At 34.7% G+C, this 15,122-nt stretch overlaps 1 protein-coding gene across 1 annotated transcript in view; it reads right to left on the bottom strand.

The window, feature by feature from the left end:
* The window catches only part of RASA1 (RAS p21 protein activator 1), a 101,412-nt gene that overhangs the window by 25,170 nt on the left and 61,120 nt on the right, over positions 1–15,122 (bottom strand). The window contains exons 8-11 of the mRNA XM_046666010.1: positions 13,978–14,128; positions 9,742–9,820; positions 3,074–3,194; positions 2,190–2,346 (exon numbers count right to left, since the gene is read on the bottom strand). Coding sequence (XP_046521966.1) covers positions 2,190–2,346; positions 3,074–3,194; positions 9,742–9,820; positions 13,978–14,128 — 508 coding nt within the window. The remainder of the gene's footprint in view (positions 1–2,189; positions 2,347–3,073; positions 3,195–9,741; positions 9,821–13,977; positions 14,129–15,122) is intronic.

Raw genomic sequence — 15,122 nt, forward strand, 5'->3', positions numbered from 1 at the left:
TGTTTTTATCTTCTGAATTTAATGACTTTCTAGCTTTAATCATTAAATTATCCTTTCTGGTGGAAAAAGTAAATATCTGTACATTGAAGCTGCTCCGAAAGAAGAAACAATGAAAGAAATAACTAAGTTAATTATATTTACTTCAAGAACTCTCATATATTTTACAATAATGAAAACAATTTTAACTTTTCTTAATTAAAAAATGTAAAAAGCAAAATGAAACAGTTTTACATATGAACACAAAAAGTAACTTCATTGATGATCAACAAAAAACTGTGAATAAAGTAATATTCAGAGGAACTGGGTGATTTAAGAAGAAAGTCAGAGGGAAGTACTGAGGTATGGCCACTATAGGGAGCTTTCTGTCTACAAGTGTTATGTACCAATTCTTTTGCCATAATAATGAATTAGAACAGTTAACAGAAGGAATCATATAATTTCAAGTTGTATAATATTTGAAATGTGAAACATTTGTTTTAATATTTTTATTCTGATAACACTTTACAACAACCAATATCTCAAGAGACACCTATCACATATTTATGGCACACTGGTTCGGAAGCTGCTCTATCTAAATGAATTCAGACCCATCCTCTAAGACTCAGCTAAAGAACCACCTATTTCATATTACTTCTCTCAATAAGCTTATCCCCAAAATCTCTTCCCTCTTGCAACTGCTCATAGCACTAATAAATTACATTTGGCAGTGAATAGTGTGGTTGTCTCCCCAGCATCCATGTCACCCACCCCCAGAGTATAGAAGCCTCACTATTTGGCTGGGATCATCTCCAGCAGCAGGGCTGGGCACCCAGAGGCCTCACTTTATGAAAATAATCTCATTCCTTTGCTACTTCAGGTAAGTCAAGACCAGAGACTCATTCAGAGGTGGCTCTATAGCATATTCTCAGGATTTTCAATAGTGACTGGGGGAATGCTTACTTCTCCTTTCTCTGAAACTGTATGCCACCGTGCTACCATGAAGGAAACTGGTTTGTGAGTACGAATCCAGCACACACAAAGGAAGGCAGAACAGAAAGAGGAAAAGGAGCTAGAGATCTGATCCAACCACGCCTGCAGGCCAAGATTCCCATATTGTGGGAAATATGGAAATATGGTAGGAAAAAAAGTCTTAAGAAATCCTATCTTAGCCAAACTTTTTTTGCTTGTTTTTTTAAATAGCTGCTTTTATGAGATATTAAAGTGCTCAAAAAAAAAAAAAGAGTATCAAGGTCAAATGAATTCACAAAATACTTTGTATTATACTCCCCTCTTAGTGATTCACAATGCAAACCACTGGATGAGACTCCAAAAAGCCCTCCTGTAAGGAAAACTATTTGTTCAGTTCAGCATTTCCCAAACCTATTTGATCATTTAAAAAAAACTAATTATCTATTAAAATTACAAATGACACTAATGTGATCTCCTAAACACAGTTTGGAAAAAAGAAATGACAGGGCTGTATGCTCTACAGGTATTTCTCTTGAAGTTTTCCCAACTTAAATAGGATAAAACTAGATTTGCCTGGTAGAAAGCCACCCTGCAGCAGAAAAACCAGTTGTTAAAAACATTTGTTTTAATTGCTTTGTGTTTTGTAAATCATAACTATAGGTAATAAAGTGGTAAGTATACCTAAAAAGACTCTAAAGTGCCTTACTGATAAAACCAATGGTGAAAGGTAAAGAAAGGCCATTCTTCTTGAACAAAAAACTAGATGCAATTAAGAGCGGGATTTGCCTTGTGAGATTCAGGATTTAGCTTATACATTTCTATTTATTTATTTTTCAAAAAACTATGAAATTAATGTAAGAAAAAATGTTTTCATTTCAATTCCGAAATATTCTCCTCTTTCCTACTGAAATAATTGTTTTTATATTATGATTGTTTCTGAATTTCAAATTTCTTAGGAACATGCCTATCAAGTTAATAGTACAACTGAGTGTACCCAATACTGTCAGGTACAGGGCAGGGAAGAAACATGCTACACACAGATCAAGTCTTACTACTGGAAATGTCATCCCAAAGACTTCTATGTAATACAGTGTAGTAGAATTTTATGCATAGGTTAGTCTAAAATCAAATCTGACATTTTCAGATGATTTTAGGGCTGTCAAAATTAGTTTGCTATGCTTTGAAATGATCACTATTTAGTATTAAAAGAATTCAAAAAAAATAGGAAAACAATTTCTTACCTGCCAAAGAGACTATCATGAACAACATAGACAGAACATACACTAAGATCTATTAATCCTTTTGGTTTTGTAGCTCGTTTTTCACTTTCAAAATAAATAAGTTGGGCATCACTGCCCTCTAAGATAAAATATAAATTTTTCCACCGTTTTCCTTTGCCTGTTAAAAACAAAATTGTTTTCCCTTAGCCAGATAATGAACTGTGAAGTAACATATATTAAAATCATAAAAATTATCATTGCTGAAAATAAATATTTTAACTTTTATTCCAAAGTTTAAATAACACACCACTCCTTACAAAATGAGAATATGCCTGATTTATCTGTAGAAAAATGACTTTTGTTACACTGCTTGTTTTAATGAATCACAGAGTAAATGACAAGGGCACCTTAACTACATCTTCGGAGATTTCATTATGATTAATCTTTAAAATTCTTGCTTAAGAGTAATTCTTTTCCAATCATAAGAAAAAAAACTCTTCCACTAACCACATGCCCCCTCCAATCCCTTAACATTTCTTAACGTCAAATTGAGGCAAATCTATAAAACAGAAACATCAATACCGTGAATGTGCCAAGTGCCATAAGCAGTAACTTAAAAAAAAAAGTATAAGGCAGAGAGGGGGTCAAGACTTACTGGGAAGTATGTAGCTTATCTCCTAAACCTCTGCGTGGAAATAGACACTTAACACACCCGGGCTCTAGACTGTAAAGGATGCCTACACAAAAGCTCTAAACAAGGGTCAGCTACTAATAATTCACATCAAAACAGCTTACTAAATACATACCTCAATGACAAGCTTTGTATCCAATATTTACAACGCATCTAGGAAATGTTAATGGTAAAATACTGAAATTGATCTTCAGTCTTAAAAGTTTACACTTACCCTTTTTTAGAAGATAACCTTTTTTAACAATATTTTTATAAAAGGCATCCTTTGTTTTACGACGAATTGTATTATAGATTTCCTTGCCATCCACTGTATCATTGAGTACTTGTTCTTGATCCTGAATTTTAAAAATATTAAAATTATTTCATGAATTCTTGATGGAAATGAAGTAAAATCTAGTAAACTACCAATTAAAAACCAGATGGTATGTCTATCTAGACATTAAAAAAATGCTTTTAATACTAAAAAATCTAAAACCGTGCAACACATATATTAAGAGATCTTTTGCTTCCCAGAGAAATTCTCAAAAAGGTTCCCTTACCATTTCTCAAGAACATGGGCAACTAATCAGCTGTTTTCAAAAATACAGTCAGTTTTGTTGTGTTTACAGCAAATAACATTGTTTTGAAAACATGAATTTGTCCCAACATAACTGATAAATGAGGGAGCCAATTTAAGCAGAAAGGAAATTCACATTTGCTTACGCCCAATTACATCCACGAGAAAGACTAGGTGAATGCAGAAAACCGCACCCAGCTCAAGTGAGATGCGTGGGAACACACAAACACACACTCGACTACCCACGAGCCCCTTCAGTTCTCCACGTGTTATGTGCCATACCCCGCTATCCACAGCTGGTGTTACAACTCTGACTGATTTCAGATAATCCACCTTCCACCACTTCATAATATTCACAATCCTTCTGATGGCCTCTTTCACAGGTAAACTTCAAGTCTTTTTCAAGGTAAAGTGCCATATTTATTGCAGTATTTAAATACTTCTTAACCATTTAGCATGTATAAAAACTACGCTACATTTTTATTAGGTTCTTGTCTTTACGTGTCACTGATGAAGTTTTTAGTGTTGTGCCCCTAACCCCACTTTTCTGAAACCCTGTGGTTTTTATTGCATGATTTTATGCAACATCTTGACTTTTAGGAAGGAATGTGTCTTAACTGCTAAATCCCCACAAATAACAAAAGGAATTATGACATCAGGAAGAACATAAAGAGAAGAGCGCCTTTAGAATGACCTTTCCAAAATAAAGCAATCTTCAGTATTGCCATCGGGCTCCAATGGACTCAGTTTTAGTTTTTCAGTTTCTTTTCTGAGCAGTTCTTATTATTCGCGAGGATTAATATTTTATCACTTTGTTTCTTTAGAGATTTCACAGGGCTAGCTGATCCTTTTATAAAATCTACGATATGGGATTTTCGTGAATCTTATTTTTCCTATATCCTGAAACACTCTGCTGCTTTATCATCCTAGGAAGCATTTCATCATCACTCAACAATTATTCCCAAGTACGCTAAAGCACAGCAGTTGGCAAACCATGGCACACGTGCCAAATCCAGCCCACTGCCTGTTTTTGGATATAAAGTTTTACTGGAACATAGCCACGCTCATTCCTTTACATATTGTCTGTGGTTGCTTTCACCTACAAAGGCAGGGTTTAGTAGTTGCGACAGAGACTGAATGGCCCACAAAACCTAAAATATCTATTATCTAGCTCTTTACAGAAAAGTTTGCTAACCCTCAGCCTAGAGGACGATGCAGCAGTGAAATAAAGTATCTCTACTGCACCACCCTTTGCCTTTTTTACCGTGTTGCCAACTATCACAGCATTTTTCAAAAAAGTATGAAACACCATCTTTGTTGTCTTTTTACTAGCTTCCATTGAAGACAGCTGAAAATTCAGAACTCTGAATTTTCTGCTCATAATAGCAAAGAGAAAAACTGACACAGGAAGATGTTTGACAAGCATGAAAAGAATCAGAAGATGAAGGCAAAGAAACAGCAGCGCTCTAAGCTCCACTGTGATGATAAAAGTGATTTCGATAAGCAAAATCTCAGATGATAATTCTTCGAAGATCCTTGATAAATTTTCTCAAACTCAAGAATTGCTGAGTGAATGATATATTTCTAGAGGAAAAAAACGAAATATGGTATTCTCATCTAGTTAGTAATTCAGTAGGAAGGACATCATGCAATATTTTGTGACAAGAATCTAGATTATCTTGTTTTGCTAAAAGGAAAGAGGGTTCTTTAAATTTTATGTATGTTTATGCACCAAGATTTACTTAATATGATTTCTAAGTGGACAAAAGGAACTTTGTATCCAAAGGTTACTAAGAGGAAACATATAATGTAGAAATAAAAAAATTCACCATATTGATCATTCTAATTGATGTTTATCAATCTAAACATAAAATGTATTTTATACTTACGGACCAAAGAAGACTATACTTTCCAACACAATTATGAACCATCAAAATTTTCAAAACTATTGCATTTGATAATGCAAGTAGGAGAACAACAAGAAAGAATCATAAACTAGAACCCAGTAGAGATATATTTAAAATCTGGAATCAGTATTGCATTTTGACAGTGAAAGTGTGAGAAGAAGAATCAGAGTAAATTATATATTCTAGTAATAATAGTAAATAATAGTAAAAATAAAAATAGTAAAAGAAAGAACTTACTAGAGATTGATCTGAAATCTGGTATTAGGATTTACAAAATGGCCATGTTCCAGGTCCATGCAAGCCAGTGGATGACCGACCAGTTAGTTGCATTCAAAAGACACTGCCCATTTCAGGTATGTAGTAACTCTTCATAACCAAGGCAATATGGAACAAAAATTTGGGTTTGCTACCTTGAAATTCTTATTACATTTTCTAACAAAGTTGTTTTTGGACTATCTCTTTATTCCTACTTCTACAAATTATTCTTAAAATGACTTAAGAATATAAAAATTTAAAAAGGACACATTGGGCCCAGATGATACTGATGACTACCTTCCTGGTTACATAGATTTGTACTTAGTCTTTATTTCAATAGTGATACTATTTAGTATTAGCAGTAAAATGAGGCCTATTTGTAGACTGTTATTTAAAACATAATACTACACTAATATTTGGACTTAAATATCTGATTTCAAGATAATCTATATAGGTCTCTTCTAACTTATATTAAGGTAGGGGCTGATGTACTGATCTACAACTCCTAAAGGATTCCAATGTATTACAAGACACTATGAGCAAGGGCACAGGTCACCCTCCAAGTTCTAGAAAATCACTGCATGATAGGAGGGAAGGCTTGTTGATCTATTCTTTACACAGTTTTGGAGAAGGGATTCTTATATACTCCTCCTCAAGGGAAGTAGATAATCTGACGGTGAGAGTCTGACAGCCACGGAAGCAAGCTTTTGCAGAGAAGTTAGGTATGCAGGTTCCTGAAGCCAGACTTCGGTTGCAAATTCTGCCTGTCACTTAACTGCTAGGAAAACTCCAGATTAAATCAATAAATGTTTGTTGAGTGCAAAGCACTGTTCTAGTTCCTGAGATATTTCAGTGAACAAATCAAAGATCCTTACTGTCAAGGAACTTATATTCTAATGAGGGAAAGAGATAACACACATAACAAGTAAGTAAACCGTATTGTACGTTAACAGATGGTAAGTGCTTTAAAAGTAGGGCAAGTAACAGTATTAAAGATAAGGTGCATGGGTAAGTCACATTGTGAAACTAATTTTTGAGCAAAACTTGAAAGAAGAGAGTGAGGCAAGTGGCTATTTGCGGGAAAATCATTTTGAGCAGAATGAACAGCTAGAGCAAAGATCCTGATGCTGGAAAGATCCTGGCATATTTTTAAAAATATGCAAAGAAGCCAGTATGAGTGGAGACAAGTGAGAGAGAAGGATGGCATAAAGAAATGAGTTCAGAGGACCAATGCGATGCCCTTCTAGGGGCCTTGTGCCACTATAAGGACTTTGGTTTTTACTCTGAATGAAATGAAGAACATCTGCAAGCACTAAACAGAGGAGTGACGTGATCTGACTCACATTTTAAACGGATCCCTCTGACTGTTATGTGGCATTAAGGGGGCAAAGGTAGAAACAGGGAGATGAAGTCAGATTCTGGTGATGGTCATATTCTAGATCCATTTTGAAGGCAGAGTCTGCAAGACGTTTCAGACAGTTTGGATATAGAGTAGAGGAGAGAAAGAGAAGAGTCAAGGCTGACTTGATGCCTTAAGTAGTTTATTTAACTTCTCTGGTCTCCGCTTCCCTATCTGTAAAATGGGCATAATGACAGTATCAACCTCATCAAATTGATGAAAATTTTAATTAATTAATGCATATAAGAAACAGTACCTGAAACATAGTGCTCAAAAAATGTTGGCTATTTTTATTGTGGGTGCACTGTCTCAAAAGGCTCCTCCTTCTCTTCTAATATCTGTCTTAAGCAGTGTTAGCTCCACAAAGTAAGCAGAGCTAGCTGGGACTCTGCTCCTTCTGTTCCAGCACCTCACCCCGAGTCGAGGTATGCATGGTCACCTCAGGGGAAGTGAACTATTTCTGCTAGCTAATCAGTTTTTCAATTAACAGAAGGAGGTTACCAGCCTTTGTGTTCTTTACTAGGTAGAATCCTGCTGGGAAGGATAGGTAAGCGTTACGATTCCCAAACTTCTACTGTAACCTACTTTTACTCCAGCCCCAAAATAATAGACTTCACAAAGCATTTAATAGTTTTTATGTAATAATCAAGTGCTTTGTAATCAGCATCAGTTATTTCTGAAGTATTCAACGCATTATAGGCACTTCTGCAAATGACAACAATTTGAGGTTTGTTCAGTTATGACACAGTAACACGAGTGGGCCACGCTGTATATTGGAAGTAATTCTTTTTTTTTTCTTTTAAGATTGGCACCTGAGCTAACAACTGTTGCCAATCTTTTTTTTTCTCCTGCTTTTTCTCCCCAAATCCCCCCAGTACATAGTTGTATATTTTAGTTGTGGGTCCTTCTATTTGTGGCATGTAGGATACCACCTCAACGTGGCCTGACTAGCGGTGCCGTGTCCGCACCCAGGATCCAAACCAGCAAAACCCTGAGCCGCCGAAGCAGAGTGCGTGAACTTAACCACTCGGCCACAGGGCCAACCCCGGAAGTGTTCTTGAAACCTTAAAACTTAAGTACAAAAGTTTACTAGACGTCATATGCTATTTACTTTTTAAATAACAAAAAATTAAATTAGAAAATTCTAAGCACAAATTCAGGATGGGAAAAATGTATGGCTTAATTGTAGACAAAATAAAATTTGTGGACTTATGAAACAAATTAAAACTATCATTAATTCAAACAGCCAATGTGAATCAGACTTCAAGGTATACAAGGGGACTGAGTGGCAGGATCTGCCGTCCAGAGATAAAGGCACCTCTGAGTCCTAAGAAAAAGACCCCGAGCAGTGGTTTCTAAGAAAGCACCTACCACACCATGCGGTTAGGGGGAAAAAAGGGTTAGTTTTATATATACAGTAATCAGAATAGTGAACAGCCAAGGTCTGCCAGAACTGTCAACAAAAGTGGTACATCAAGGCTGCCTAGTTTATTAGGAAGGTGTCAAGCAGGACATGAAACTTGAAATGGATCTTAAATTAGCGGTATTTAGATAGAGAGGAAGAGACTGACACGGAGATAACAGCAAGCACAATGGGATTAGGCCACACTAGTGATAATACAGAGAGGTTGAAATGCTTTCCTAGTGGAAAGCAGACAACCATTCATTCAATTAATACTGACTGAATACCTAACGCCAGGCACTATTCTAGGCAGTGGGAATATAACACAAAACCCCTCTTTCACGGCCCTCACATTTGACCAGAAAAGCATGAGGAAATGAAGCAAGATAGATTAAAATATGATCAGATGATGATTCTTTAGTTTATATTAGGCATCAGAATAATGATCCCCACACACACCGCCCCCACAGCTGTAATGACTGAGTAGTAGGTACAACCACCTGTAACTAACTTGTTAGGAGGAGGAAAACTTGAGAAGCCAGAGATGCTATAAATTGCTACCCAAGTTTAGGTGGGTAACCCAAAACCCCTCAGTCCTTCTTTACATCCCTGGAATGTCACTACCTCCATTTTCCACCTAGGAAAACTCTTAATCACTCTTTTCAAGTATCTTTTTCTAAGCCCTGCTATAACCTTCCCCAGCACACTTCAGAAAGTATGAGAAGAAAGAAACAGGCTAATCAATCACCTCATGCACTAAGCAACTAAATTCAACACCCATCATTCAAGACCCATCTTTCCTCCTATGTTCTAGATTTTAGTCATTCTTGCCTTCTCTAGGACTTTGTTCATCAAGTACTGCCAACACCGCATCCCTCACCCACTACTGTCACCCTCCTCTTTACTACTGGCTTTTCCCAGAGTCTACAGACACGCTCAAAACTCTCTCAACATTAAACTATAGGTAAATAAAAAGTTTAAACCCCTCTTGGCCCAACATCATCTTCTAGCTACCATTTTTTCCCTTTTCTTTACTCCCCAAGCTCACCTAGATAAGCCTGACTGTGATTTATCCTTGCTGTCTCCACTTTTGCCTCAAACTCACTCCTTGACCCAGTACAACTTGGCTTCTGCCCCCACCACTGCATGTATTCTCAAAAAGCCACCAAGAACTTCCTAATTATCCAGACCCAACATAAATAAAAAATAAGCAATCTCTTACAATTCATTTCCTGAAATAATCTGAATAATCTGCAGTTTTAAATTTTACCCGATTTTAAATACATGAATGTGTGCAGAACATACCACGAAAAATGCATTTAAAATAAAATTTAATTATTGCAGAAGGAAAAACAACACTAACCTGCAATGGTACAGCTTCCTTAAGATAATACCCTTCAACAATTTGTTCTTTTCGATAGTGATCTATGATGTCCCCAATGCTGTTAAAATAAAAATTACCAACATTGACATAATTTATCTCATTAAAAATTGCAAATCTTGAAAATACATGCAAACCCTGTTAGAAAGAATTATCTATTTACAAGTTTTTTCCAAAGCATATAACCCAAATATACAAAAACAAGAATGTTTCCAATATTCATTTACAGGTCAGAATACCTGAGTCAGAGATTCAATTTTCCATAGACATAGTCAAAAAGTCACTGTAAGTGAGGAAAGGATTAAAAGTTCACTTTTTTTACAAGAGTATTTCTGAGAGACTGAGAAAGAAGAACTTAAAGAGAAATGGCATTTATTAACAAGTGGTGAGTTCAAGTAAACTTAAAAATTTTTATCATCAAAATGTCTACATATTCTGCTTTTATAATAATCAGATGGAGTTCAGTCATAAAACATAAAAACAGCAGGCAAAATCAAAAGCAAATTAAAAAAAAACCAGATAGACAGATCAGGAGCTAATCTTACATGCAGGATTACTGCTATAACAGGAAAGGCTTATTGATGATTTTGGTAAAAAGTGCTAAAAATATTTTTAATATTTGGGAAACATTATAAATAAAACAAAACTGAAAATAAAATGACTATATAATGTATTTTAACACAAATTTTTGCATGACATAATGAGTTTTTTTAACATAAAAGTGTTTCTCTATAATCAGTAGGCCATTTTATTGTCTTGAATATTTAAACCCTAGAATTTTAAACTTTAATACACTGAAGGAATGGATATTTTAGGGACAGCTCAGAAACATTTCTCAATACAGATCTTATTTAACCTAAACCACTTGATTTTTCCATGTTCTTCCTATTGATATAATAATTAGAATATATAGAGATAGATAATTGAATATAGATGTCACTTGTTTTTTTCACAGCTCTTCCTACTTGATAGAATAATCAGAACAGATATATATCTTTTATCTTTGGAGATATATGCGTATATATACATATATATGTGTGTGTATATGTATATATATATACACACACACGTATATATATGCACACACATCTCTCTCTCTCGAAAGATAAAGTATCTTTGCTATACCAGAAAATTAATTTAAACCAAATATAAATAATGTTAAAAAGCAAAATAAAGACTTGAAAAGATAATTAAAAAATGAATATGAATGAAGAGGAACTAAATACCAGAGGCAGCATTTAACACAAGGAGGAGATAGATGGTGGTTGAGACAAGTAAAAAGGTATTATCGTAAAAGGACAAGGAAGATTGCAAGTTTTTAAAGGAAAAATGTAATACCACACATAAATCTAAAAATGTAAAAAGAAAAATGAAAATCAGAAAAGAATATAGTTGAAGATAGCTAGATACCACCACAGAGATAACGATGTGTTTCAAAGCAAAAAGCATCAAATCTATGAAAAAACAGTAAATATTGAAGGTTTCTGGCTCAGTAACTGCAAAATGCAATCAATCGTGTGGTAGCGCCTCAATGTAATTCTTGTCCATGAGCTGAAAGAACAGTATACTGTTGTGGAGTGCACTTCAGATTGCCCAGGAGAAAACTTGAAAGTGTGTGGCAACCAATCAGATATATTTTTACCAAGGAGCTGGACTTTTAAGGTTTTTAAAAAATTACTCTTTAATTTATAGTCTACCCAGACACACCTACAGGAACGGTCAAGGAAGACACAACAGACCAAAATTTCCTACACATTCCATAAACGTTCTAGCCATGAAATCAGAGACCTATGTTTCAGAAAACTAAACTAAGTCCACTATAGATTTGTTTGTAAAATAAAGGTGAGTTTCCAGAGATACTGTGTCCTATACTTTCATTTCAGTAATTTACTTAATAAATAAAACCAAGTCTTTCCCTTCTTGAACCCTAGATAAATGTTAGTAATCTTCAAGGTCTGACCAAAATCCTCCCTCTCCCTTTTCACCGCCATCTGAACAACACTCTTCCCACCGATTCTCCTATGTGTATTTGGTACATCCCTAAATTTATGACAGCCAGCCAACCATCTTTCCTAACAGACCTGAACACTCCTAATGTAGGAACAGTATCTTTTTCTTCAATGTATAGGTGCAGGATCAGTATAATAAATTTCACAAAGTAGATTAGTCAATAAACGTTTGCTGAATTATACCCACTGTTAAACGCCTCTCCTACTTTTCTAAACTTTTGAACATAGGAAGTTTAAAGTTATGTCTCAACAAAGCAGTTTCTAAATGAAACAGAAATAACTGCTACCACTCTAATGAAGACTAACGTAGGGCTAATGGGGAGATGCGACAGCGGAGTATGGCTCTGTTACTTAGATTTCTTGGATAATCCAACTTAATACTAACATATCTACACAATAAATGATAATCATAAAGGTGTATCTTCCTGGGAATTACTTCATTACTGACACTAATGCTGAAATGGAACATATACTTCCAAAACAATTATAAAAACTGCCACTATCCAGGCATCAGATTCACATAATTCTGGCTTTCCTTAAAAACATTTTTTTTAGTATTAAAACTAGAAACAATACTCCTGAATTTTATAAGATAAACATACCCATAGGGAATAAAAAGTCAAAAAGTCAAAGATTTGGGGGAACGAACATGAACACTAAATTAACATGCTTAAATTTTTTTAAAGTCAGACTAATAATTTTGCAATACTTTGGAAAGAAATATACATCAAATACTTCTTCCTATTTCATTCTGGTCTTCATCAACAAAAAAGACTACCTTGTTATGTTTTACAGACCGCCTCCATTATGTAGGAAGAACTTTCATCTTTGCAGAATGTGTATCATACGGAAGTTTAAGTCAATAAAACAAACTTTCCCCACCACTTAACGGAGATACATTCTGAGAAATGCATCATGGGGCAATTTCGTCGTTGTGTGAACATCATACAGGGCACTTAGACAACCCTAGATGGTATAGCCTACTACCCACCTAGGCCATATACGGTACTAACCTTATGGAACCACCATCATATATGCGGTCCATCATAGACTGAAAACATCATTATGTGGTATATGACTGCTAATTATTTTATCTTTTAAACAAAGTCTCCCGGTAGACATTTATCAATTCAATTAAGAATATGATGTTTTCAATTTATAGTTTTATATATTCCAAGTCCCTGGAAAACTAAACAATGGGAAAAATTAATTTACCTTGACAAAGAGCTCAAATTGCAGCTAGCTAGATTTTCAGTGAGGATGCTTAGACCAGACTGTAATGCACAAAGTACTCAAGCAGCTTATATATGACATGTGCAAAAGGATCCAACTGTCTATAGACTCATATGTTCCATCTCACGTCTTATAAGTGTCCACTGAACTTCTGGCAAGCAGTTAGAACTTGGTTTTGGTTTTCTGTCTTCCAGATTAACCAGCTGCTGGATCTCTATACACCCAAAGGTCAAGCTGGAACTGAGAGAACTTCTAAATGGGATGGAGAATGCTGCTGTGGTATTAGGGGATTAAATGAGGCAAACGCCAGCATTTTCATTTATGCAAGCTTCCAAAAGAGGAAAACAATGCTAGCCTAGAGTTATCCGGTACAGGAAAACCTTTACATTCAGAAATAAAACGAAAGATTACTTTCTATTATACAGAAAGAAATAGCTGACATTATATCATATCGTTTTTCTAATTAACTTATCTTCCTAAATCAAGTGGCTCAAGTCCATTCTGGGTTTTGGTACAAGCAAAGAGTTTACTCAGAATTTTAAAGGTGAGTAGTAGGAACCAATAATTACAAATAAGAAATATCAACTTGAGAACAACCCAATTAAATGGTGACATTTGTAGTAAGTGTCAGGTTACTCCAAGAACCTTTTCTTGCTATTAAAATGTCTCACTGATAAAAGAATGTAATGTATTTTCTTTTTCTTAGATTAGATGTTTTGCTGCCTTTGAAGATAATATATGGATTTAGCGAATAGCTTGTGCATAATCAAAAAAAATTAACATAAATTATTTTGGAAGGAAAAGTTACAAGTTATCAATTTATATTCATGTTTGACATTATCAAAGAATTCTTGGACATGACTACTACTAAATTACATTAAAAGTATTTTATATAATTTTGGATCTGATATACTAATATATCAAGATTTCAACTACTTTTGCCAAAAGTAAAAGATAAAAATTTCTCACAACTTACCTGTTATAATATCGGCCTCCCATCATAAACTGATTGTTTGGTGTTGGACATATTTTAAATCGCTGAATATTTTCATTGGTCCGAAAATAAAGTGAATAGTCACCAGGAGTATTATCTGAGGGCCTCACAAGAAAACTGCAGACTTGGCCAACTGTAAAAATTAAGCTGTTAGTTTTATTCCCTAATTATCAAATAAAAAAGAAAAAGTGTTAAGTAGTATAATTACAAAGTACATTCAAAAGTCATAAACATAGGTAAATTTTCACCAGGAACTCGTGTTACAATAAAGACAATTTTAAGACAGGGTTTTTTTCTTTTGTGTTTTCTGGTTTATGAGCCACAACCACCTATGATGTTGCTTGTCTTTATTATATGTAATACTGGGCAGACGTTTGTAGCAGTGACTTCTGGTTAATAATGTCTATACCTGTCATAACTTGGAAAGAATAATCTAAGCACAGGTTAGATTACTCTAACCACAGCCATGGGATACTGGCTCACACTGCTATATTCTGTTTGCAAATTCCCTTAATAGGAAGAGTCTAAAAAAGTTAAAGTGAATTTTGCTTAGAAATACTCTGTACTTAATGCTTCTGATTACACAGTAAAAAGTAGTAACTGTAATAAAATAGTACCAAAAACTTACAAAGGTAGAGTGAAAACAACTGAAATATTTGTGTATCTTATCAAAATCAGTACGCATGCACTATACTTCATTCAATAGGTATGATCCTGAAAAGTCATGTAGAAGCAAATTATCATATATTAAATATTTTCATATTGATTTTAGAGAAGTCTTTTTGCTATCTTCAATTGGCAGTGACTCTTAACACTAAGATACTTTGCCTTTTCTCTGTTTAAGTCCTAATGACATAGAAAAGATCAGAACTTGATTGCTTTTAGGAAAGTACAATGAACACGTTGAGTATTAGATGTAATTTTTATGTAAATTACTAATAGTTCCAATCATCTAGCCAAGGCACTCAGTACCAAGTAATTTCATGTTCAGTACAAAGAGTAGGAATTACTGTAAAATGGTGCATGCAAGTACCTATGTGTACTTCTCAGGGAAGAAAATCACCAGATTCTTCAAAGTGCACATGACCCAAAGAAAATAAAAACTAATGTAAGGAAATTAAGTTTAG

This window comes from Equus quagga, chromosome 7, assembly GCF_021613505.1.
Source record: "Equus quagga isolate Etosha38 chromosome 7, UCLA_HA_Equagga_1.0, whole genome shotgun sequence".
Classification (NCBI taxonomy): domain Eukaryota; kingdom Metazoa; phylum Chordata; class Mammalia; order Perissodactyla; family Equidae; genus Equus; species Equus quagga.